General features: G+C 33.5%; 1 protein-coding gene across 2 annotated transcripts in view; it reads right to left on the reverse strand.

Annotated features, from left to right (window-relative positions):
* The window catches only part of LOC111621942 (endoribonuclease Dicer-like), a 120,866-nt gene that overhangs the window by 33,765 nt on the left and 60,634 nt on the right, over nt 1–26,467 (reverse strand). For both annotated transcript variants that reach the window (XM_023364192.1, XM_023364193.1), the window contains exons 7-8: nt 20,271–20,346; nt 9,756–9,892 (exon numbers count right to left, since the gene is read on the reverse strand). In XM_023364192.1, coding sequence (XP_023219960.1) covers nt 9,756–9,892; nt 20,271–20,346 — 213 coding nt within the window. The remainder of the gene's footprint in view (nt 1–9,755; nt 9,893–20,270; nt 20,347–26,467) is intronic.

Consider the following 26,467-nt stretch of genomic DNA (forward strand, 5'->3'; position numbering starts at 1 on the left):
GTTAACAGAACACACAACTGGAAGACACCTGGTGTAGACAACATTCACAATTTCTGGTATAAAAAGTTTACATCACTGCACCAGGAACTAGCTAAACATCTAACACACATCATCATCAATCCACAAGACATGCCAAAATTTCTTACTCGGGGCATCACCTACATGAAACCTAAAAACACCACCACCACAGACCCCACACAATACAAACCAATTACATGTCTTCCAACACTCTACAAATTATTGACATCCTGTATCACAAACAAAATACAGTAATACCTAGACTTACGCAAACCCGGAGTTACGCGATTTTCAAATCTTGTCGATTCGTCTTTTGTTTGAGTGCCATGCAACTCTTGATTACTCATTCCCCCCACACTATTGTTTAGCTTACATATTCGGACGTGTCGCGCGGAATTGACACATAGCTACAATTTATTTTGTGTTATTTATTTCTACAAAGACTTGAGAGACTCTATATGGTGATTTCTTGTAACTGTGAACAAATCAAAAGACGAAATAAGATTAACGAGAACATTTATTAGCTTACATACATCCGACTTGGATTTTACACAAATTGCGAAATTATACCCAGACTTACGCAAATTCGACTTACACGGTCATCGCTCGGTCCCACCTATCATGTAAGTTCGGGGTATTACTGTATACAAACATGTTGAAGAACACAACATTCTTACAGAACAACAAAAAGGTTGCCGTAGAAATCACAGGGGATGCAAAAAACATTTACTAATAGATTCAGTCATTCTACGACAAGCACACAAACAACACAGAAACATACACATGGCATATATAGATTACAGAAAAGCATTCGACAGTATTCCACACAGTCGGCTGCTACATATTCTACACATGTACAAAATACATCCATCACTCATTGCATTCTTCGAAAACACTATGCAGCACTGGAGAACAACACTACATCTCAGGGTTAGTAACACTTCCATACAAACAAACGAAATATTCATTAGGCGAGGAATTTTTCAAGGAGATTCCTTGAGTCCTCTCTGGTTCTGCCTAGCCCTGAATCCATTATCCAACATGTTAAACAACACGCAATACGGCTACAATATCAGACACGAAAAAACAACACAGTTTACACTCTCACATCTCATGTACATGGACGACATAAAACTTTATGCATCCACACAAAAACAACTTCATCAACTCCTACAAATCACACATTCATACACTAAGGACATACAAATGGAGTTTGGCCTAGACAAATGCAAAACACTTCACATAGAAAAAGGAATCCTGAAGAAAGAAGATTTTGCACTTGGAAATGGAGACGTTATTGAATCCATGGAAGAGGGCGAGTTCTACAAGTACTTAGGATTCCAACAGGCCAAACTAACAGAACATACACAAATAAAGCAACGATTAATTAAAGAATACCAAAGTAGGTTAAACGCTATACTTAGAACACAGTTAAATGCAAAACACACAGTTAAAGCAATAAACACATATGTCATCCCAGTACTCACATACTCTTTTGGAGTTATACATTGGACTCACACAGATCTCGAGCAACTCCAAAGGAAAACAAGAACAACACTTACTAAGCATAAACAACATCATCCTAAATCCGCCACAGAAAGATTAACCCTTCCACGTAAAGAAGGCGGACGTGGCCTGATTGACATAGTTAACCTTCACTACAAACAAATACAGTCACTGCGAGAGTTTTTCTACAAGAAACAAGAAACATCACAGTTACATAAAGCAGTAACTCTAGCAGACTCAAATAACACACCATTAAACTTACACTCACAACATACAGACATGACACAACATATAAAAAGCATAGACAACATTAAGCAATCATGGGCTCAAAAGGCTCTCCATGGCAGGCATCCTTACGACCTGGCCCAGGATTTTGTTGACAAAACTGCGTCAAACAGCTGGTTAGATCGGGGATGCCTCTTTGGGGAGACGGAAGGATTCATGATTGCCATACAGGATCAGGTCATAAATACTAAAAACTACAGAAAACACATACTCAAAGATACAACACTCACAAATGACACATGCAGAAAATGTCACATCATGCCAGAAACTATACAACACATCACTTCTGGTTGCAAGCTCTTGGCACAGACAGATTACTTACATAGACACAATCAAGTAGCAAATATAATACACCAAGAGCTTGCAAAGAAACACAAATTGGTAGACATCCACGAACCATACTACAAGTATATTCCACAGACAGTATTGGAAAACAACACGCACAAAATGTACTACGACAGAGCCATAATCACAGATAAAACAATTTACCACAACAGACCAGACATCACACTCATTGACAAACACAATAAAATCACATACATTATAGACATAGCCATTCCAAACACTCACAATGTACAAAACACATGCACTGAAAAAATTAGCAAGTACACAGAACTCGCCCAGGAAATAAGGCATCTGTGGAGGATGGATAGGGTGCTTATTGTACCTGTCGTTCTCTCCTGTACAGGTGTGATACCACACACACTACACAAAAGCCTGGGAACATTATAATTGCGTAGAAATACATACATCACACTACAGAAGGCCAATATATTGAATACATGCCATATTGTTAGGAAATTTATGAATACAGACACACACACAGACACACTTATTTAATTTTAGTTTTGTTTTGGTTGCTATGCCTTGATTTTGGTCCGGCATAGTACACGGCTACCGGTGTGAACAGAGTATAACTCACAAAACCCAACATAATAAATAATAATAATAATATGCATAGAGCCCAAATGGTTAGGAGTTGAAAGTTGAAATTTGGTACATAGTTAGGGTATGTGACGAAAATGCACACTAAGAAGGGATTTTTCGAAATCCCCCTGGGGAAAGAGACAGGATTAAGGTTTTCGACAGGATTAAGGTTTCGACAATGGAAGTGTTAAGTAACAATGGAAGTGTTAAGAATATGAAATAAAGCACATTTTTATGTAATAAAATTATTACTATCAAAGCTATTAAAAAAAATAAGACAAATGTGTTGCTTTTGTCATGAAAATAAATTTTTCTTGAAATTTTATGAAATGCATATGGAAATTATTCTAAATAAAGTATGTCTTACAGAAGAATTCCATAAAGTTTCTGTTGCTTTCCCTTGACATTAATACAGACTGACTGGTATCAATAATTCCAAATATCCATGTAGGTCTAATTTTATTTCATTCAACCCATTCCATTGATTGCCATACAGTCAATGGTCGACATCTTTGTTATGTTGAATTAAAATTTCATTAAAATTTTAATTCAACCTCCTTGCCTAGTGAATATTTGGTTTGTTTGTACGAAAGTGTTACTAACTCTGAGATGTAGTGTTGTTCTCCAGTGCTGCATAGTGTTTGGAAAGAATGCAACACGTGATGGATGTATTTTGTACATGTGTAGAATATGTAGCAGCCAACTGTGTGGAAAAAAGAAAAAAGTTACAAGCAAAAGAAAAGTTAAGTATAGATGGATAGAAATAGAATCTCCATGTAAAAACTAGTGTTTTAAAATGACAGAACTTCATGCATTATATCACACAAATTTCTTCATGTTTTACATTCCTTCTTGACATCATTAACTGTTACACTTTACATTCCACTTTTCTCCATTATTTAAATTTTTCCCATTATTCCCCACCCCAACCTTCCCCAAAAGAATTAAACAGATTATCATTACCATTAAGTTATTTCATTCATCATGGATCTCTAAGGAGCCGAACAAGAAATAAAGTATATATCAAAAAAGTTTAAAAAACAATGGTATCGGTATTTTTTTTATCTTAAAATTGTTTGTACAGTAGAACCTCGATTATCCGCCCCCCGATCAACCGACCCCTCGGTTAACCGACCGTCCTAGTCGGCAAATTTCAAATGTCCGCTAGTGATGTGGCGCTACAATATTTGGCTATGTCTTGGCTACTTTAATATTATTTTTACGTGTTTTAGCTGGCAACACTCATTCGACCATGAAAGGGAGCCAGTATTTAAACGAAGCTTAATTTTCTAATTTTTAACGATACAATAGCGACGATTATTATTTTAAAAAATTTTTGTTAGGCTTAACATCGATGAAAATTCAACACAAAATAGGTTAATAGCGATATACTAATATACTAATTACATGGGATATAATAATATACTACACTAATAATGGATTTTTTCATACTTTTCGGTTATCCAACTTTTCAATTATCCGACCAACCCCAGTCCCCAATTAGGGCGGATAATCGAGGTACTACTGTATTGTAATACCTGAGAAATTTTTCTCTTTCAATACCAACTTATCAAAAGTTAAACTTTCTAAAACCATTATAAAAAGTTAAAAATTCAAACAACACATTTTTGAAACAGAAGAAAAAATTTCTTTAATAAGCTATATTACTTCCAAACACATTTTGCCTTGATCACAACAAAGCCTCTTCAGTGGACTTAATAGCCATACAACTTGTAAAACTCGTATCACCAACATCATGATTTAGATAACAATTCACCTCACATGAAACTGTATTTATCCCTCCTATCACCGTATTCCAACATGCATCATTCCGACATTCAAATTAACTACATTATTTTGCATAATTATTGCATAATGTTCTTTGATTCTTTTTACCATATTTTTTTCTTTAAATATTTTAACTTTATCAATATTAATATTAGAACCATTATCACAATAATGACAAAATGTGGGTGAATTATTATTTTTTAGCCTAATAGCTGCCAAATGTTCCGATATTTGCTTTTTGGTGTTCAGTCACCAATTGATAATGTCACACCACTTGATTCAGTGAAGAAAAAAAGAACAGCGTTGGTTTATCTATAGTTTTATTTACAATATACAGTATGTACATTGTTTGTTACACTTTAGTATCAAACTGTATGATCAAAGGTCCATTATATTCATGTTAACTGCTTGTTGGAAAGTCTGTCCTTGATAGTCGCTGGTCAGAGAAAAAATGTATAGTTCAAAATTTGCTTTTTGGCTTCTTTTTTTGCTTGCGCCCTCTGTTGGCCTGAATCAGCATATTGCCGATGGGTGCAACTTTTAACTACATCAGAGAAATAGCTTTTTTAACTTTAGCTTGGTTTCTCCAATGTAGAAACTGGGCATATCACGCATGCACGTTATTCTATATAAAACCCCTTCTAATTTATCTCTTTTTTATTTTTGGATCTACGAAGGTAGTCCCAGAAGTACCCGACCTAACAAAGAAGACAAAAAAATTTGGGAAACATATCTTTATTTTTCAACATAGTCTCCTTTTAGCTCAATACACTTTTCCCATTGCTGTTCAATAGCTTTGATCCCTTGTTTATATTGAGAACTGTTAAGCTTCTCAAAATAGCCATCAACCGCAGACTCTACCTCTTCATTGTTGGCAAATCTTTTATCACCAAGCCATTTTTTCAAATTTGGAAAGAGAAAATCCAAGGGGGGCTAAATCTGGCGAATAGGGTGCGTGAGGAAGCAATTTGAACCTTAACTCATTGATTTTGGCCATCGCAATAATGGATGTGTGAACTGGTGCATTGTCTTGATGAAACAACACTTTCTTTTTCATCAAATGTGGCCATTTTTCTTAATTTCATCAATCAAGCGCTGCAATAAGTTTGCATAATACTTACCGTCGATTGTTTTTCCTTTTTGAAGATAATCAATGAAAATTATCCCATGCGCATCCCAAAAAAACTGATGCCATGACCTTGCCAGCAGATGGAACTGTTTTCATATTCTTTGGAGCTGATTCTCCCCTTTCAGTCCATTGTTTTGACTGTTCTTTCGTCTCAGGTGTGAAGTGATAGACTTATGGTTCATCTATGATTATGAATCAACGCAAAAACTCGGCTTTGTTGCGGTGAAACATTGCCAAACACTCAATTGAAACATCCTTACGATGCTGTTTTTGTCCCATTGTGAGCAAACGCAGCACCCATCTTGTGCACAGCTTTCTCATGTCCAAATTTTCAGTCAAAATGCGATGTACAGCACTTTTTGAAATGCCTACTGTGTCTGCTAGCTCTCACACTTTGAGTCGATAGTCATTCAATACCATTTTGTGGATTTTTTTTTCACCATTTCTGGCATGGTCACCTCACTTGTTCATCCACTGTGATGTTCATCTTGGCAGCTTGTATGGCCTCATTTAAACTCTGCCACCCAATATTTTATTGTTGTAAACGAGGGAGCAGACTCCCCCAGAGTAGAATCTAGCTCAGCTTTAATATTGGTTGGACTGAAACCTTTCAAATAAAAGTATTGTATCACATAACGATGACCAATTTTTTCCATGTTTACAAATTCACTGAGATTGTTCACTATTGATGGCTGCCAAAAAAATACTAAACAATATAGTGTCTTCAAACTTCAAACTTAAGCTTTATAAGGTTGATACTTTAGAACATACTTGTTTTTTTCAAACAAGTACCGCAATTTATATGTCAGGTCGGGTGCTTCTGGGACGATCCTCGTATCACTGTTAACCTCAAAAACCTATTATTTTGAAAGGGAACAAATTTAATTTGTACATTATTCAACATTTTATTATCTTTCTCAAATAAACCTTTACTATACATACTTTTCTGTATATTAAAAGATTAAAGGAAATACAGTATGTAGGATACATACTATTTTATTTCCTTATTTTTTCTAACATTATACCTATTTCTTAAAAATTTTTCATACCATTGAAGTATCAATCTTGAGGGATATCTGTTCAATAAGTATTTCTTATTTATCTCCTTGACTTCATTTTTCAAAACATTACTGTTGGTTGTTGTTGTAAAAACTTCCTTAATTTCCATTAAATACACATTTTCTTTATGGTTTCTACAGCAATAAGATTTATAATGAATAAGTTTTTTTAGTATGCATTGTTTTTCAAACTTACAATATTCCAGGTGATCATTAAATCTAAATTTGAAAAATAATGCAATACTAAAAAGTTATTCATTTTAAATCCTATTGCTCTAGAAACCATAAAGAAAATGTATATTTAATGGAAATTAAGAAAGTTTTAACAACAACAACAACAACCAACAGTGATGTTTTGAAAAATGAAGTCAAGGAGATAAATAATGCTTTGCTATTTTATCTGTTATTAGTAGTTTTCCATCTTTGTTCATATCTATTATTTTACTAATATCTCTTAATTCTCCTCTTAAAAAAAGAAATTGACCTAATGTTATATCTTTTTTAAAATTTTAACTGTAAAATTACAAAATAATTTTATTGTTTATAGACTGAAGAGGGATCAGCAAGAATTCCAATCAGAAATACATTTAAATAAAATATCTGAGAATTAATCGTCTTCTGAGTAATTCTTGAACTCAGGTGGGCATCTGATTCAAAGGACATTACATTTCAATTTATTTATCCAAAAAAATCTCTTTTAAGTGGTTACAAAACAATGAGATTATAAGAAATTTATCTGAAAACTATGTGACCAAGGCATTATTAATTTTTTATAATGTAAGTTAGCAATATATTCTATAAAACAGAAACATTAAATATTTATAGCAAATTTATAATTATGTAAACAAATCTCATACATTTTTCCTTGATATTAAAATTAAAAAGTCATTAATTCATGCAAGAAATTACTCATAAGAATCTCAAATCAGAGCAATTAAGAAAATTTTCTTATCCATTTAGATTTTAAAAATTTCATAGTGTACTTTAAAAAATTATATACTGTATAATAAAAGTTAGAAATGAGCAAACATCACTTTCCTGAAATTCAAATATTAACCATAGCTCAAATATTTGAATATCTTGAACTCTCAAATACCTTAAATACTTAGTAAACTTAATTGCCTTATAAAACTTATTTAGTTAATAATTTATTTAATATTTATTATTTAACTTGTTTCATTTATTTCAATATATTAATAAATTAACAAAGTAAAATGAAAAGTGAAAATAAAAACAACTTACTAAACTTTGAAGTTTCATTTCTTAAAGTTTTAATTTTAAAAAAGTTTGAGTTTTAAAGTAGCTCAACTACAATAGATTAACAAATAATTGTTCTCATTCTCATCTGCTGCAGACTTTTGTTTAGGAAAACAAGAATTTGAAAATATTCAAGATCTAATCTGCTTCTTTTCCTGTCACAAATTAAATCAGAGATATTGAAAAGACACTGGCTGTACATAATGGCAGAACAAAGGGATACCATTGACAAAAAAATTAAACAACACATAATTTAAGATAAAAATAAGACAATTTCATGCTCTAATAATAAATTAAAACTTAAAAATAATAAATAAAAAATATAAATATTGTATTATAAAATGAAAATTGCATTTACCGGTCCCACACCATCAACTCTAACATCTTAAACATGGTCACCATAACTGTCACAAGTGTACCTCTTTCATGCTTTGCAATAACTTCATTTTTCATTTCAGTTACAGAAATAACCTTCCTTTTAAATTTTGTTGCTTCTACACACTTCTTGGATGCCATGGTTAATAAATAAGTTACATTGGACTAAATGGAAAGTTTGTGTGCAGTTTTAACAGCTAATATTACTTAACATAGTTGTATGATTTAATTGTAACAGTCATGAAATTTAACACATTACTGCTAACAATTCTTTGTTCAAGAAGCTTATTTTATACTATTTACTTTGTATTTTGTTTGAATAAAATGAAATGGAAATGTCTTCAGATAAAAGCATATCTGGCACGCTACTCTATGAATTTTGGAAAAAATATAATGTCATACAAACAGTAAAAGAGATTTGTGATATGTATGGGAAGATGCTCTTAAACTTTAAACTTGTCAAATGTGTAATAAGCCTGTTATATGTAACTAAGTAGTTTTGTAATTAAATAATATAGGCAAGAAGCTTTTTAATATATGTCAAATATGCTTTAAAAAGTTCTGTTCAGGAAATTTTCAACTAACAGATGAAACAACATACAGGGCATTCAAAAGATGTGAACAAAGAAAAACTGCAGGCAGAAATTGTTAAAAAAATCAACAAAAAACACAATATGTATAACCAAACATACCAAAAACAAAGCAAAAAAAGACTGAAAACATATGAGCATAACATGAGAGTAAGAAATGCACTCAAGCCGTACACGAAAGTAATTTTTTCAGTGCATGCACAGTTCAAACTCTAAAGCATCATTCAAAATCAGAGACAAACTTATGTCAAAATTTTGCATTTTAACTCTGAAACATTCAAAGTTAGTCATTTGAAGTATGAGGTACAGTACCACTATATTTATACACTTTTAATTTTGAGTTAGTCCCTCTTCCTTAGTACTTCTGTATCTGCCATTATGACCATGATATTGGGAGTATTCATAGTATTTAAATTTATTTTCTTATCAACATAATATTTGAAATCAAATATTTTCTAATACAGTAGAGCATCAATTATCCAAATATCAATCAACCGAAACATCAATTAACCGAAAGCTTTCCAGTTGGCAAATTTAAATTTCCGCTAGTGCTGTGGTGCTTCAATCTTTGGCTATGTCTTGGGCTACTCTAATATTATTTTTGTTGGTGTGTGTGTTTTAGATAGCAGCACTGGCGCGACCATGAGAGGGTACTTAAGGATTTGAAAAAATTTCAACATGGGATTGGTTAATATATTTTTTCACACATAATTGGTTATCTGAAAAATCAATTTTCCAAATAACCCCAGTCACTAATTGATTCTGATAATTGATGCTCTACTGTATTTAAATATTCACCCATGTGTAAAAATTAAAACTCACTTTCTTTTCATATGCTTGAATAGTTTTTTTCCTCCCTGTTTTCTTTTTATCTTTTTCATCATCAAATTTATCAACTACTTCATGTTTATATTTATCAATATTGTCTCCAATAGGTAGTAAATTTTCATCTAATTCACCTATAAAATTAAAAAAATAATGTTATTTTCTTAAAAATTCCCACCAAACGAATGTATTTAAAATATATATTAAGGATTAAACTTTCTCACTCTTATTAACAATAAACAGTAGCATCCATTTATATTAAAACTAATAAATTTCAGATAGTATAGAAACCAAACTTTTTTCAATAAAAAATTTTAAAATCTTAAATAGTAATTATAACATATAAACAACTTACTCATTAAAGAGTCTTACAGTTTTTTCTGTGATAATGAATACATTATTTATTATATGTTATAACTAGTTCTATGCTGCTGGCTCAAAGTCTATTTTATTAGCAGATATGCTTTTAAATTTTACTGTATTTTCACTGAATAACCATCATGCCAGTCTATTCAAGGAGACTAAGAAATCAGATATTTCCATATGATAAAAGCTGGCATGCTGGTTTAAGTAAAGTTATACATCCCTCTCTAGAGCAGTATTTCTTAACAGAGGAGCCACGGCCCCCTGGGGGTCCATAAAAAGTTTGCCAGGGAATGCCAAATTATGTAAAATTTATGCATATTTGTGTGAGAAAGGGTTCTCAACTATGGTGGATATAAAAACAAAAAAACGCAATTGATTGCGATTAGATGTCTGCATGCAGATAGCATCACAAACAATTGAACCAAGAATTAACAAATTAGTTGAGGATATTCAACAGCAGAAATCTCATTAAATTATTTTTGAAATTTGTTTTTTCTATGAATTTTTAAATGTTTCTTATTTTATTTTTTGTTAAAAATTAATGAGTTTTTATGTTTAATTGTGAAATTTGAATGTTATTTAAATAGATAATGAAATAATAGTTATGTTTTACATTTATTATATAAAAAAATAAAGCAATAATAAAAAAATCGATTTATTATAGATAATTTAACAAATATAAATTATTATTAAAAAAATGGGAGTCACAAAAAAATTATGAAATATTTGGTGGGCTGTGAGTATAAAAAGGTTAAGAACCACTGCTCTAGAGGGTGCATTAAAAAAACGAGTTATGTCACATAAAAAAGAACATGTTTTTATTCTAAAACTGTGAAACTGTCAGCATTACATCAAAAACTATGATTATATGTTTAATTTCTTCATTTTGTCTTCTTTCTAACAACGTAAACTACTGGTGGAATTCTGAAAGTGCTTTTCTTGTGTGCACTTTATTGTTATTTGATTCAAAAAGGTACAAATAAACATATTAAATTTAAGAAACTGGCTGTAAATTATCTCAGCTTAGACCCATTAACATCAGCTTTGTGTGAAATTTATGAGGAAGGTGTTATTTTTAAGGTCAGGGCAGATGGTCAGTATAGCACACACTAACTACTATTACCACCACTACTGTCAATAAGTCGTTAATTGTTTTATTGTCTTAAAATCAGGAAGAGAATTTTGGTGTACAAGTATGTCAAATTACAATGTTGTTATTTTACTGTACTCTAAGAATGTTTTCTTTAACGTTTAGTTAACAACTAGTTTTGTTAATCTAATTAATTTTATATTTTAGATGCAGTTTAACCAGCATGCTGGTCTCCCGTTTTTATGCAGCATGTTGGTCATTCCGAGAAAATACTGTAATTTCTTAAGCCCACTATAGATAAATTGCATTCACAGAACAAAGTTAAGTTTTTGATAATTTATAACAACATTTAAATAAATATTTTAAAAAATATTTCTACTTTTCGTTACTACTTTCTGATATCTCATATTTTTTATATAAAAATTATGATTATAATTACTTATAAAAATTATAATGAGATTACTACAGTCGATTTCAATGCAAAATCTTCAATATTATCAAACTACAAACTAGTTTTATGCAAGTAACCAAAACTTTATTACTGTTACATAGAGATTTTATGCGTCGAACCTGTCTTTCTCAAATCTCATGGGAATGACAAAATACTTCAAGATAGTCAGATTTAGAGACAGAGGTTTGTATGCAGTAAACAGTAATAGGTTTGATTCAAGCTATGGTATTTTGTTAATACAATGGCATGTACAGTACATACCTGTAATAAGTAAAAATAAAATGTTTTTGACATCCATGAGCAGTAGTAGTTGGTCTTTGATTTCTGATACCTGACTTTTTTGACTGGGCAATTTTTTTTAAGGTAAGCAATAGCCACAAATGCATTCTGACTAATATCTTCCTGACATTCAAGAAAAGCTCTCAACATTTCAAATGACCGTTTCAGTTTCTTTTGTGGTAATAACTTTAGGTGAATCTATCTGATCCTCTAGTTTGTTGTTGTCAGAAACTCCTCTCGCAATTTCCATAATCTCTATCTGTCAACATCATGTTAACAGGGAATCATCCAGGTCCAAAAAGTCTTCAAATGAAATGTCTAGAGTAAGTCTATTCTTAATGATTATGCACTCTTCTGAATTACTCATTGGTTTCTGTCTTTCACTGTGTCAATGGTGTTTTGTTGTTCCTCTTCCTTGTTTCTTTGCTTAATTTAAACCCTGTTTTTAGAAAACTGTTCTTGATTGTCTTTTCTGTAACATTCCTCCAAGTATAGTTTATCATCCTCAAAGTATCCAAAACATTGACAGTGGAAAGGGTATTGCCATCATCAATGGCATCTAGAAGTTTTCAAACCAGTTTTCTTCTATATCTCACTTTGAAACTTTGAATGATCCCTTGATCAAAGGGTTGCAGCTTAGATGTGCTATGTAGAGGTAAAAACCTTATATTGATATGTTTTAGAGTATGGAGATTGAAATGAGCATTGCAGTTATCAATAAAAAGAAGAATTTTTCTTTCTTTTTTTTTAAACTCATAGATTTGTCAATTCCTTTCAATCAGACACTGAAGATTTCACTTGTCATCCAAGCTTTCTGGTTTGCTTTGTATGTTATAGGAAATTATTCCACTTTTGATAAACATCTGGACTTTGAGAACAACAAATCATCAGTGGTGGAAGTTTTTCATTTCTAGTTTGATTAATTTGATTAACTGCTAATAGTAAGTCACATCACAACTTCATTCTTTCTGATCTGAAGATTTCTGTCCAATAATTTAAGATTTTCATTTATTCTCCAATTGAAAGAACATTCAACTTTCTTTTCACACCAGCCATTTGCTTCTTTTAATGTTGCAATCATGAACTTAAATAATGTCAAAAAACCATTGGTCAAGAAAAGGCCGATAAAATCCATTATAACACATCACTTGGAATAACAGCAATAAGATGCAAGTCAAACTTGTAGCCAATCAGAGAAAAGCAGTTTTAATTGCAACTATGTACTGTATTGCAAGAGTTGTTTCTCAACTACAATTTTTGCTATCAAGATGTAGTCACTGAGCTTTGAATTTGACATTGACACTTCAGTCCATAATTCGAGATACAGAGGTTTTGGGAGAAAATTATTTAAGATACACATGCACAATATATTGAATTTAGGTTGCAAATGCAGGGAAAAAAATAAATTTCAAGATAAACAGGTTTTAAATCTTGTCAACAGATGGTGCTAGGAGTTATGCTACCTAACCAAAGATCTATGGCCATAGGAAATATGAAATGACATGTTTAAAATAAAGGTAAACAAACAAATGTATAATATAGAATATTCACACCTTTCTCACATTTTCCAGCAGTAACTGTTTAATAGACAAACACTTTCAGCCACATTCAGGGGTCTGCATCAGGTTAAGCATGTACAAAATCAAATGTCTATAGTGAGTGTGAAGTTTGAAACAGTGCCAACTTTCTTTGAATTCATTATTTTTGAAACCAGTATCTTATATATTTATGTAAATATTATTAGTTTTAAGAAAATAAATAATATATTAACTATTATTAATTGCCATGCCATGGATATGGATATAAATTCTTTACTATTAATGCAACCTCTTTTAATTAAGTGTTATGGCAAATATCTCAAACACCTCTGTTTATACATATATAAGAAAAGAAAGAAATGAAAGACTAACCTTTACAATTAACAATAAGAACTTTAATTTAATCCATATTAATCCACATTAATTTAATAATAATCCACATTTTTTTCCCTATCTTGCTAGCATTTCCAGATACAAAAAAAATTTAAGTACTGCCAATATTACCCAACATTTCCATCTACCTTGAAGCACAATCTTCAACATACCTATGCAGTTGGAATAGTTTAACAATGGACTGCTTGATAATACCCAAAGCAGTCTTCACAGTGACTACTCCCACCTCGTTGTCACTAACCAGATGTACTGCAATAACCCTACCCTTTGGCCACTTCAAAGAGGGAGTGTTTTCACCTTTGATTAGGACCAAGTCCCCAACTTCAACGTTGTCCTTTTCATTGGTCCATCTAGTGCATTTATATAATTGTGTCAGATATTCACACTGCCATCATCGCAAAACTGCTCTGAAATCTGTTGAACGATTTGTCATCTGCTCAGCCAATTGATCTTAATTAAACTGAAGCTGTTCTGAACTCAAGGCAATTGGTTGCATTGTTGTGATCTCCAGGCCTTAACTCCTGGTCATTTCCTCACCAATGAAGTATAGTAATCAATAATAGATAACCCATTAAAAAAGCACAGCAACCAATAATACACATAATAATATTACTTTAAATTTCAAGATACTTTTATTTTTTATTCTTCATAACATCTCACCAACTGCAGGTCTTCCCTATCAAATTAGTTTGCATTCCTCCTTACTCAGCACCATGCTTTATTTGTAAAAGAATAAACAAAGATCAACATAACTCCTATGGTTCCAGACTTGTGGAACATCCTAGATATCATTATATATAATAATACGTATTTATATTTATATAATATAATTATATAAAATAAATAAACAAATAAAACAGCTTTGTTTTCTATGTTTTATTTGTTTATTTACTTAAATATGTAAAATATTTGAAAACAGTGAATTCCATTTTGGAACATTTATAATATTAAACCTGATGATGGCCTATATTAGATAGGTTAAAAATGTTTGTAAAAATAAAAGAATTTTAAGCTCAGCAAAATTAGATGTTGGTGAAACTGAACTGATAATTTCAGTTCATTTTCCACTTTTTTCACAGTAATTTATCTTTTGGATATGTGTGCATATGTGCTGAGTTTGATGAACCTTTAGAATCCAAATACACAGCAATACTTTGTAGGTTGAACACTTTCTAATTCTAACAGACCACAAACTTTATACCCATAGCAGCCGCCATTATGTAGTTTGTACTAATACTGCTAGGTGTCAGATCTATCATTAGCACAAGTGAATACTTTTGTACCAATAAAAAAATCAGGAATCAATAAAAGCCTGTATATCCATCTTAATTGTGTGTTACTGTATGATTTGTTCTCTCAAGCAATTGTATGCTTACTTATAATAATACCAATATTTTATTTTAATGTTCTTCCTCTGACAAAAAAAAAAAAGTCTTTGTTAAACAAATAAGTTTAAGATGATCAACATAACATAATCAAAATTCATTGTGCAGCAATTTACTGAACTAAAAATAAATACTATCACTGAATATTTTCTATTAATCTACTCCTATAAAAAAATCTTTTTTTTGTAATAATTAAAACTCTTCCTATTTGTTATTTATAATCAAGTTTTCCTAATTAAAGTTTCCAAACATGCAATGTTTTATTTTGTATCTTAATTTCATATAGAACATACTATAAAAAAATACTGATACAATGTAAATTTGTAACAATTGTTTTTTCAAAAAATAACCTTTAATTTCTTAGCCTTTAATTCCATACTAAGACATTAAACAAACCAAAAAAGTTTTTAACATATTTACAACTTTGGTGTTCAATCACCAAATGAGAATCATTTGATGCTAATAAGAAAACGTCCAGTCGGATTTTTGACAAGACTACGTCTTGTTTATAAAATCGTACTGCCTGCTATGTTATCAGCTTAGAGGTATGAAGGAGTACATGTCAGGAGTTGCAATTTGGCACAAAGTATTAGGTGCCCAAATCAAGCATGCATAAAAAATACCAGACTTGTAGGTACTCAGGGAACCAAGAAACAAGTCAAAATAAAATACAAAATGGCAACTCTCTCTACAAACAGGCAAACTGAAGTCATGTGGTGAGAGTACCACCCACAGTCGTTCTAGGAAGTGGACTCTGACCCTAGGACTGAACACATAGTATTTTCTTTGTTAAATAAAATTTGTAATCTAATTTTTTAAATTTGGGAGTGCTTCAAATATGACATTAAAACAGGATTTTATGTCATTACAAGTAGGTTTTTTAACATTATCTAGTATAGTAAAATTGTGGGACTGATAAAAATTTGACGTTATATTAGGGTTGTCGTTACATCTGATGACGTAATAACTGGGTTAAACTGTATATTGTTTGTGCAAAATAAAAAAAATAATTTTAGGTGATACAATAGCCACGATTATTTTTTTCAAAAATGGGAAATTTTCATTAGGCATCAACAAAAATTCAACCCAGGCCGACATGCAACGGAGAGAAATTTCAAAATTGGATAGGTTAATTTCATCAAAAATTCATGGTAGATGACCTCATGGCTGTGGCCAGCAAAGTTTGAACGATTGCACCCAAAAGCAGTGATACCAAAGAAGATTGGAGAATGAGAATGAGACTCTTCAGCATCAAAGTGATTATGCTTAGTAGTGAGTCTCCGAGACATAGTCTTGTCCCAAATATGGTTTTGCCATTTTAATTGTTATATCTTTTTTATTTACGAGTATATACAGCAATGTACAATGTACATACGATGTTTTAGTTTCACATCGATTAAAGGTGCAGTTGGTTTTTGTTCATGTTGGCCGCTCGTTCAAGCATCTGTTCTTGGGAGCCATCAGTCCAAAAGTGAGTAACTCACTTTCGGACTGTTCAAAGTTTGCTTTTCTCTTCTTTTCCTGCACCCTCTATAACAACCTTCAACACAGATATCAATGTTGTCAGAACTCCCAGCGTGACATCTGCAGACTTGAGTATCTCCGGCATCAGAGGGAGTATAAAGTTGCCATCAAGGCTGCCAAAATGAAATCTTGGAAGGACTTCTGCCACTGCAACAGTGGTGATCCTTGGGGCTTTATCTATAAGTTTTCCTCTGAAAAGATCAGTTCTCATAGCTCCTATCCAGCCTTCTCTATCTGCTAATCTGGCTACTACTGTCCACACTCTTTTTCACCAGTTCTACCCACCGGATATAGAGGATGATGATATTCCCTTCCATAGCAACATTCGCAACAATCATGATCTCTCTAATCTTTCTCCTGATGATCCACCTTTTAGTCATTCTGAGATTCTAGATATCATTCAAAGAGCCAAGGGCATAAAAGCACCTGGACCTGACAACATTACTGTTAACATAGTCAGAGGTCTGTGGCAAAGGCATCCTGACCTCTTCTTTCATCTTTACAATCTCTGCTTAAGCCATGGTGTTTTCCCGATTGCTTGGAAAAGGACTTAGTTTGCGCTGATTCCTAAGGATAAATCTCTGCCGCCAACCACTAGCAACCTCTGCAACATCTCACTTCTGTCTGCCCTGGGGAAAGTCCTTGACAAACTTTTGTGTAACAGACTTTCCTGGCATTTGGAGTCTACCAGATATCTTCACCCTTCTCAATTTGGTTTTAGAAGACAGCATGGCACTGTTGATGCTTTGATGGCCCTTACATCCAAATTATGTAAACTTCTTTCATCATTTAAATATGTTCTGGGTATTAGTCTCGACCTGGAGAATGCTTTTAATTCTGCTTGGTGGCCTCTTATTCTACACAGGCTGCAAGGGAGCAGGTGTCCAGCTAATCTCTACCAGCTAACCAGGAATTTCCTCTCCAACAGGGAGGCCATCTTAAGGTCAGGTTCTAACACTTTTTCCCCATCATTTGGAGTGTGGATGCCCTCAGGGTTCTGATTGTGGCCCTCTCCTATGGTGTATCCTTTTTAATGACTTTCTCTACACTGACTTTGATGAGCATGTTAGTGCTCTGGCTTATGCTGATGATGCTTTCCTCCTTATTCCTGGAAGCTTGAGGCGTGAGCTCGAGACTAGGCTGCTGCTGTCCTTACTGTGGTCAGTGAGTGGGGCAGCTGTAATAAGCTACGGTTTAATTCCAACAAGACCAAAGGTATCGTCTTCACTAAACCTTACTTTCCACATCTTTACTCTCGCAGGGTCGATCCATTCGCATTGTCCCTCACTTGAGGTTTCTTGGTGTTGTCCTGGAGCATAAACTGTCTTGGGGTCTCCACATCCATCAGATTACTGATAAAACCACTTTTATATTCAATAACTTACAAAGGATTGCTAAAAAACACTAGGGCTTAATTATGATGCCTTAAACTGTATTTACAATGCAGTCTTCATTCCCATTATCTCGTATGCTGTGGCTGTCTGGAAAAGTGGTGTCTTTCTCAGTCACAACTACCGCCGTCTTCAATCTGCTCAGCATAGGGCCTTTCTCAGACTCACAAGAGCATATTCTACTGCCTCAAATTATTCTCTTTAGGTCATCAGTAGGAAAACCATCTCTGGATCTTCATTTGAGGCACATTGTTTGTACTTATCATATTAGGAAAGGCCACGACATCATTATGAACTCTACCTCCTATGATGAAGGCACCTATGAGACAGATATACCGTTTACCAACCTTCCTCATTCAGCAGTAAGATGTGGTTTTGACACATCCTTTACAGTTGCTGCTGATTATACAATCTTCACAGATGGATCAAAGAATGCAGAGGGCACAGGTTCAGCATTTGTCATTTTTGCCAATGAGGAAGAAATATATCAGAATTCTGGCATCTTCATCCTAACTGCTCTATATTCCAGGCAGAACTCTGTGCCATTTACATGGCTGTTCAATGGTGTGAAGCTAATCTTACTGGAAGTAGAGTTACAATTCACTCTGATAGTGCTTCAGCAATCAATGCACTTAGGAATCCCAACAACCTTCACCCTCTGGTTAGGAAGATTCTAAACCATATACCTTGTGCTCAAAACTCCTATTCCCTCGAATGGGTGAGAGGTCATCAGGGTGTCTTAGGTAATGAACGTGCAGATCTACTTGCCAGGGAGGCTGCAACAATCAGTACCTCTGGCTCTTTCAAGTATTCAGTGCTACATGCTTCTTTTCTTAAGCAACATTGGAACTACAGCTTGGATCTCTGGCAACAGAGATGGGATAGCTACAGTGGCCTTGCCAGGAACTTTTTTCCATCTATTCATGACCACTTTTTTCACCACTGGGTTATTCCGGACTTTGAAACCACCCAATTCTTCACTGGGCATGGGAGATTTGGGGCTTACTTGCAGAGGTTTGGCAAATCTGCAACGACCATCTGTCCCATCTGTAATTGCTGTGTTGGGGTTGAGCACTATACATACATGTGTCCAATGACTGAAGATGCTAGGTATGAGCTTGCCCTTGGTCTTAGCCAGAGGGTTATTAATTGGTCTTGTGAACTTCATGTCCTTCTTAAGGATAGTGGCACCTACAAAGCATTCAAAAAATTGATTCATAAGTACTGTATAACATATGCTCTGTCATTCATTAAATTGGTCAAGTCTGTCATCGGGCACTATCATCATTTGCTCCCTGCACATTATTGTACATATCATTATTCGTTCTGCTGCAACATATATCTGTGTAATTTTTATTATTACTATTAGTATTGTCTATTTTATACTATTGTAATGTTATTCTACTCTCAAGCTATGTATCATATCGGTTGATTTGTATAGGTCATCTCACCATCTGTACATACTTCTTCTCTATTGTCATACTGTTTATATGTTATCTCTCTGTTATTATGTATATATTTACCTGTGCTTTGATATATCTCTGTATTTAACCCAATTATGCTCTGGCAGTATCGGGAATAAATAAAGTTAAAGCCCTCTATAGGTCAGAATCAGCACAATGCCGATGGGCGCCACACAACTATTTTACAAGAGGACGTAATCATATATATAAAAATAATTGCATGTCTGATCTAAACCTTTATTTTAAAAAAAGTTCTGGTTCAGAGTCCCATTATAAGGGAGAATAAATTTGTCTTAATAACTTAGATAATATGCTGAATATTTTAGAAATAAATCATGATATTTACTACATTATAGAAAATATTGATTTGATACCAACTGGACCAGTTTTTTTTACTATCTTATTTCTCAGTAGTTATATAGCTACAAGATGACATTTTAGATATTATCTATATATTAAAAAAATCAGACACTCAATAAATATGTGAACACAAAGGAAAGATATTTAATTTGCTTTGTATGTAAATAAAAACATGAAAAATTACTTATCAACGGTAGTATTTTTATGGGGCAAAAATTTTCTATTAAATGAATCATATACAATAAAAAAAATCTTATGCTTTAAAAACATACCAATTTTATGTAATTCCTCACAAGCCTTCAATGCTGCTGCCATTTTTGCATGTCGTTTCACACTCATTACATGACTCTATTAAAATATTTTTCAACAATTATTAATGCAATATATTTATTAAATATCAAAAAAAATTATATGAAAAAGGAATTTTTACAATGCAATATAAACAGTGTAAAGTGTAGAACTTAAAGTAAAACTGATCTTAACTTATACAGTAGAACCCCTCTAGTCCGCCCTCGGCTAGTCCATCACTCCAGTTAATCCGACCGTGGTCGAAGTCGAGAAACTTGTCCTGACTTGTTAGTGACTCACCGCCCATCACGTTCTTCTGTGTTCATTACACTATATGTTTTACATTGAGTGTACGTGTACAGTTTTGTGTGTTTTTTCAACATGTCAGGAGTGAAACGTAAACACGTTACTGTTTCATTTAATGAAAAATTAGCAGTGCTACAAAAACTGGACAAAGGGGAATCACTCCAAAAAATTGCCAAGGAACCCAATGTAGGCATTACGACAATAAAAGATTGGAGAAAAAATTGGAAAGACATTGAATCATACACAGTGACGATAGATAGCAAAAACACTCTTAAGAATCAGAAAATGTTGTGAAAGTCTAAACTTGAACTGCTTGACAATGAATTGTGGATGTGGTTCTGCCAAGAAAGAAGGAAGGGAACCCCGATATCTGGGCCCATTATAAAAGAAAATGTAACAGCTTTGCACAAAAAAGTAGAAGCCGGAAGTGAGTTCGCAGCTAGTGAAGGCTGGATTGATCGCTGGAAAACCTGTCATGGCATCCAGTTTGTTTCAATTTCTGGTGAAAAACTATCTGCTGATGCCAAGGCGGCTAAGGAGGTTTCTGTGAAGTTTCAAGAAATTGTCGAAGAAAATGAACTGTTACCTTGCCAAGTTTATAACATAGACAAGACAGGCTTAAACTATAAAATGCTGCCAAACAAAACTGTTGCAGGAATGAAACTTATAAAAGATAGGCTAACCATTGCTCTTTGCAGCAACGCTGATGGTACACACAAGCTTCCTCTGTTCATTATTGGCAAATCTAAGTAGCCTAGGGCATTCAAAAACATAAACTTATCTTCCTTGCCGGTTTATTACTGCAATCAAAAATCTGCTTGGATGGACAGCCATCTTTTCAAATCTTTGTTCATTCCAGCTGTTGAAAAAGACTTGAAACAAAAAAAGCTTCCCATCCGTGATCTATTGCTGTTGGACCATCACATCTATCTGAGAAGGATTTAGTGAAAGGGGACATAAAAGCTATCTTCCTTCCACCAAATATCACATCACTTATCCAACCAATTGATCAGGGAGTGATAGAATGATTAAAGAGGCACTATCGCAGAAAGTAAATTAACTCAATTTTAGAAAAGTCCGAAGAAGGTTGTAACATACAGTTGACCCCCTATAACACGGTAGATACGTTCCGTTTTTTATGAAATTGATGTTTTAGGAGACCTTGCCAATCACAGCCCGACACGTGTGAAGTTTACGGACTATGGCTGTTTGAAAGGTTTTCTTCCATAAAATTAATCAATTCCTAGACTAATTCGACTCAACATTTTCAAAATACGTATATTTTTTTGGGAATAATCCATATAAACTATGTTATAAACAAAAAATTGTAGGATTACTTACTGAGTGTGCACCATTCAACGTCGCCATTGCTTAAGCTTGTTTTCGTCGCGGAGCAGCGCACCAAACAGTGGCTGCAATTTCTGATAAGTTATTTTTCTGCAAAAACTTCGTTGAACTTTGGAGACATCATTAACAGAAATAATTTTTATGGCCGTTGAATAAGAAATGTTTTTTTCACAAGAAATGTATAAAATTAATGCTGTATTAGACTTATGGTACCTAATTTACATACTGTACAGATGATAGTAAACTCAATTTACCTGCCTAAACTCTCCGTAACGTGGCTCTGGACGGTGGAAAGTAGTTTGGCTGCCCGATGACGTTTTACTGAATTATAGGAGTTTTTTCACCATGTTTGTACAGATACCGTTGCAATTTTTTCGCCATCATATAGAAATCCGAACTATAGGAACCCGTGTTATAGGGGGTCAACTGTATTTGAAGCTATAAAATTGCTCAACATCAAAGATGCTATCTATACGATTGCTGAGTCACAGGAGGAACTGAAACCTGATACACTGTGAACATCTTGGCATAAGCTTTGGCCGGAAATTATGACCGAAAGTGACCAGATTGAAGATGAGCAAAACAAAGACATGCAGGAAATCATTAAAGATCTACAAACTGTACAAGTGAATGTCCCTGCCAGTGAAGTTGAGGAGTGGATTGCCCAATGTGACAAAGACTGTGAAACCAGTGAAGAGCTCAATGACAACCAGATTATTGCCGCTGTTTTGGAAAATAATAGTGAAGAAACTGTGAATGAGGACTCTGACGGTTATGATGACAAACCCCCTACCTGGATTTCACACACCAACGCCAAGAATGCTTTTGATATTGCCCTTCAGTACATCGAGCAGAACTCAAACTCAACACCTACAGACATTTTGTGGATCAAGAAACGGAGGAACACTGCAGCTAAGTCTAGAATTTCATCTGCTAAACAAAAATCTATAACTGACTTTTTTCTAAGTAATTTTTTACCATAGGCTACCTTCAATTTTTACAGTATGTAATAAATACATACAGTATTGCTCTTTTTCATTAATAATAACTGCTTTTGTGTGATTTATTGAAATGTTTTTACTGTAGAGAACGATACAGTCATTCTTGAGTTGAAAGATTGTTTATTTTACTTTTTTCTGATAATCCGACCTTTTTTGCATTCCGACTATACCCCCAGTCCCAAAGGTGACGGATTAGAGAAGTTCTACTGTATTAACAAACACTAATAAGACAGCAAGTTAAGAAAGAACATGGGATGATATTTTTAACAGTCTGTGTTATAAGCTTTCTGTCTATAATCTATTATGCTTATATAGTTATTTATTAATTTTATTTGCATTGCTGTTACAATTTTTAGACAAATTACACACCTTCCCATTTTTTGATTAATTCTTAATGCTACCAGAATGTATTTTGGCATTTTCTCACCTGTTTTAGCCAGATTATATAGTCTGTTTTAAACTTTACAATATCAAAATATTAATTTCATAATTTAAAATATTAATTTGTAAAATTTTTAAAATATAAATTATTACAGCTGCCATAGGAAATGATATTTATGTCACAATAATAAAAATATTCACTAAGAAGTCATTGAACACATTAACAGTACCTAATGTTGATTTTCATTTTAAGATCCTTAGTATCAAAGTACAGTAAAACCTCAATTTAACAGATTAATTTGAGCAAGGGATTCTCACAGCTTTAAAACATTAAAGCTGAAAGTATTATAATTAGTGTTGCAACGAATAGTATATTCGGCCTCAGGCCGAATACCGAATATTCGGCTATTCGGCCAAAATATTCGACTTGATTAACGCACGTACGAAAATTGGCGTACAAACTGCATTATGGCAAGGACCCTGCTCTCTAATTGCCCACTGTCACTACGCTTCACCAATCGCATTAATTCTTGACAGTTGTAGCGGACAGACAAGAGCGTCACGGCACTATGTGATAAGTGATGATATCAGATGTGGATAACAATGAAATGACCTACATGTGTAAATAACGGAAAAAGAACAGTGAAGGACCACGAAGTGAAAATGTGAAAATAAATATGAAATTGAGTTGATAACATAATCGAACAAGTCAAGGCAGCTTATTGGCACAAAATTCGCGGGCGTCAATGCCAAACAATTGTTGTCATAGACTTCGGAAAGCTAAATGCTTGTAATGAAAGTCCCTTAGCGTACATGGACGAAAGCCTGGGGCCGTTCCGGCTACCAAGCTGTCTCGAATATGTGAAATCATAACTGAGACTTATACCGACATCCTATCTGTCTCTTTTCTCTGTTATCACCAGGCTATGAGTCACGTAATTGTAAAATGGGAAATCTACGACAGAAAAGTGACTAATCGAATGTATCGTGAGCACGTATTATGATGTATGCATAGGCATATGTGGACTAGAGCAATAGAAAAAACAGAAAGGGAAGAGCAAAGACGAGAACTTAAAAAGAAGGATGGGCAGAGTCAGACCCTCAGATGTGCGACGTACACACGTACACAACATGACACGACACGTACACACCTATTCGTTGAAGAAGAGGTGTGTACGTGTGCTGATCTTTGTAATTATAAATTGTGAATACATGTGACTAATATTATTTTCTTTTTTTATTTTGTGCATGTTATAAGTTATAAATAAATATAAACAAACAACACTAACCTGATAACATAAAATCTAAATACCAAAAGGATTAATTTAATGTGTTTTTGTTATTTCTTACTCCTGTTTTTAGATATTCGGCCGAATAGTGATTAAGTCAAGGGGGGGTCGGAAATTGCAATTAAAATTTGAATTTTTTAAAAATATTTAAAAATATAAGTGTCGCTCATAGTCACCCTACTTTAAACCCTTGTCCTCCCAAGACGTATATGAGAATGTCCCGGGAAATCCGACTCCAGCAGTGTTCAAGGTCAGCCAGCTGTGTAAACAATGACTCATCAGTGTTAAATTTCGCAGAAAGGCAAGACAAAGGAACTTAAACTTTGAAGCTTTTTCTTCAAAATTAATGCATTTCTTTCGTTTTTTTTCAGTTTTAAGTATTTTTTTATGTTTAATTATAATTAATTAAAAATTGATCGGGAACTGAGGGGTTAATTAAACGTGTATATAATAAAATCTATTAATTAAAAAATTAAAAAACTATTGGAGGTGGTTTTTGACATCAGAAAGCAGCTTTAAATAACTTTACCAAAGGAAAATCCGTGCACTACAACTTAGGAACCATGAAATAAATTTGATAAAAAACTCCCATTAAAAAACAATTAAGCCTTAATCGAGCCTTATCAAAGGCTAATTAAAATCGCGATAAAATTTTGAAAAAATTTGGGGACCTAAAAAACATTCCAAAAATTCAAAAAAAAAAATTTTTTTGTCAAAAGTGGCCTTAAGGACCACGTTTTTCGTAAGGCTATGTAAGCTTGACGAGTTAACTCATCAATGGGAATGAAGGATTAAATATTCGGTATTCGGCCAAATAGCGAAAAATAGGCCGAATACCGAATAGTAACCGAATATTCGTTACATCACTAATTATAATAAAGTTTTTAATGTGTGTGAGAATCCAGGGACATATTTTGTATAAATTTTTAACAAAAAGATGCATTATAGAAACCCTTCTTTTTCCATCCATTTCCCACAGAGTTGAAAATGGGAAGTGATCAAATATTAACTTAATCGTCAACAAGTCCTTTCCTCCCTCACATCAACCTACGAAAATAATGAATATACATTAAAACAATCAATTGTAAAGCGTGAGAAAGTTGACACTTAACTTAGGGAAAAAAAAATCTAAAAACAATCAAAAGAAATACTAAACCTTCTAATCAACTTTGTTTAGTTTTCATTGTCCAGCAATGACACCTTTGACATGTCATCGCTGCCAAACAAATGATCACCTGACCAGATTCCCACACTGGATGGAGATACAATGGCCAGGCACTCCTTAGTCAGGGCGGTCATCCCCAGAAGCATAGAAAGTCTCAGTTCGTCCCACCATATGACAGAAGACATCCCTAGAAACCAGACAGATTTGGCTCATCCTGCCATAATCATACTCCCCAAAGGATTACATTGATATTTGTTTGTGCCTTGTGCAAAGTTCCTCCCCCAGTCCTCCACAGATAATTTATAACAGACATCACTCTTAAAGAGATATGATATATGACTGATCTTATGTACGCTCTCTCTCTCAGGCGGAAATAGGTCTTGGTAGGCATAACACTCGCTTGATAGTAAAAATGCTCTCTAGTGATTTGTATTAGATTGAAGGAACTGTATTCTCTCACCTGGATTTGTGTTTGTAACCTATAACTTTATTAAACTTGTTGAATTTTAAAATGGCTCCTCTTACTCATGGATCGCTAGCACCTTATTGACAACCTCGCTAACCCTCCCAACTTGATTCATAGCCCTCCTATTTTGATACAGCCATCCAGTGACAATGTGAGCGGGTTTTATCAACCTGTTGCTGACCAAAGGGGTTTAGAGGTTAACACTCTACCCCCCAGCTTCTCACAC

This window comes from Centruroides sculpturatus, unplaced genomic scaffold (genome assembly GCF_000671375.1).
Source record: "Centruroides sculpturatus isolate CEXI.00-Female unplaced genomic scaffold, Cexi_2.0 scaffold31, whole genome shotgun sequence".
NCBI classification, from domain to species: Eukaryota; Metazoa; Arthropoda; class Arachnida; order Scorpiones; family Buthidae; genus Centruroides; species Centruroides sculpturatus.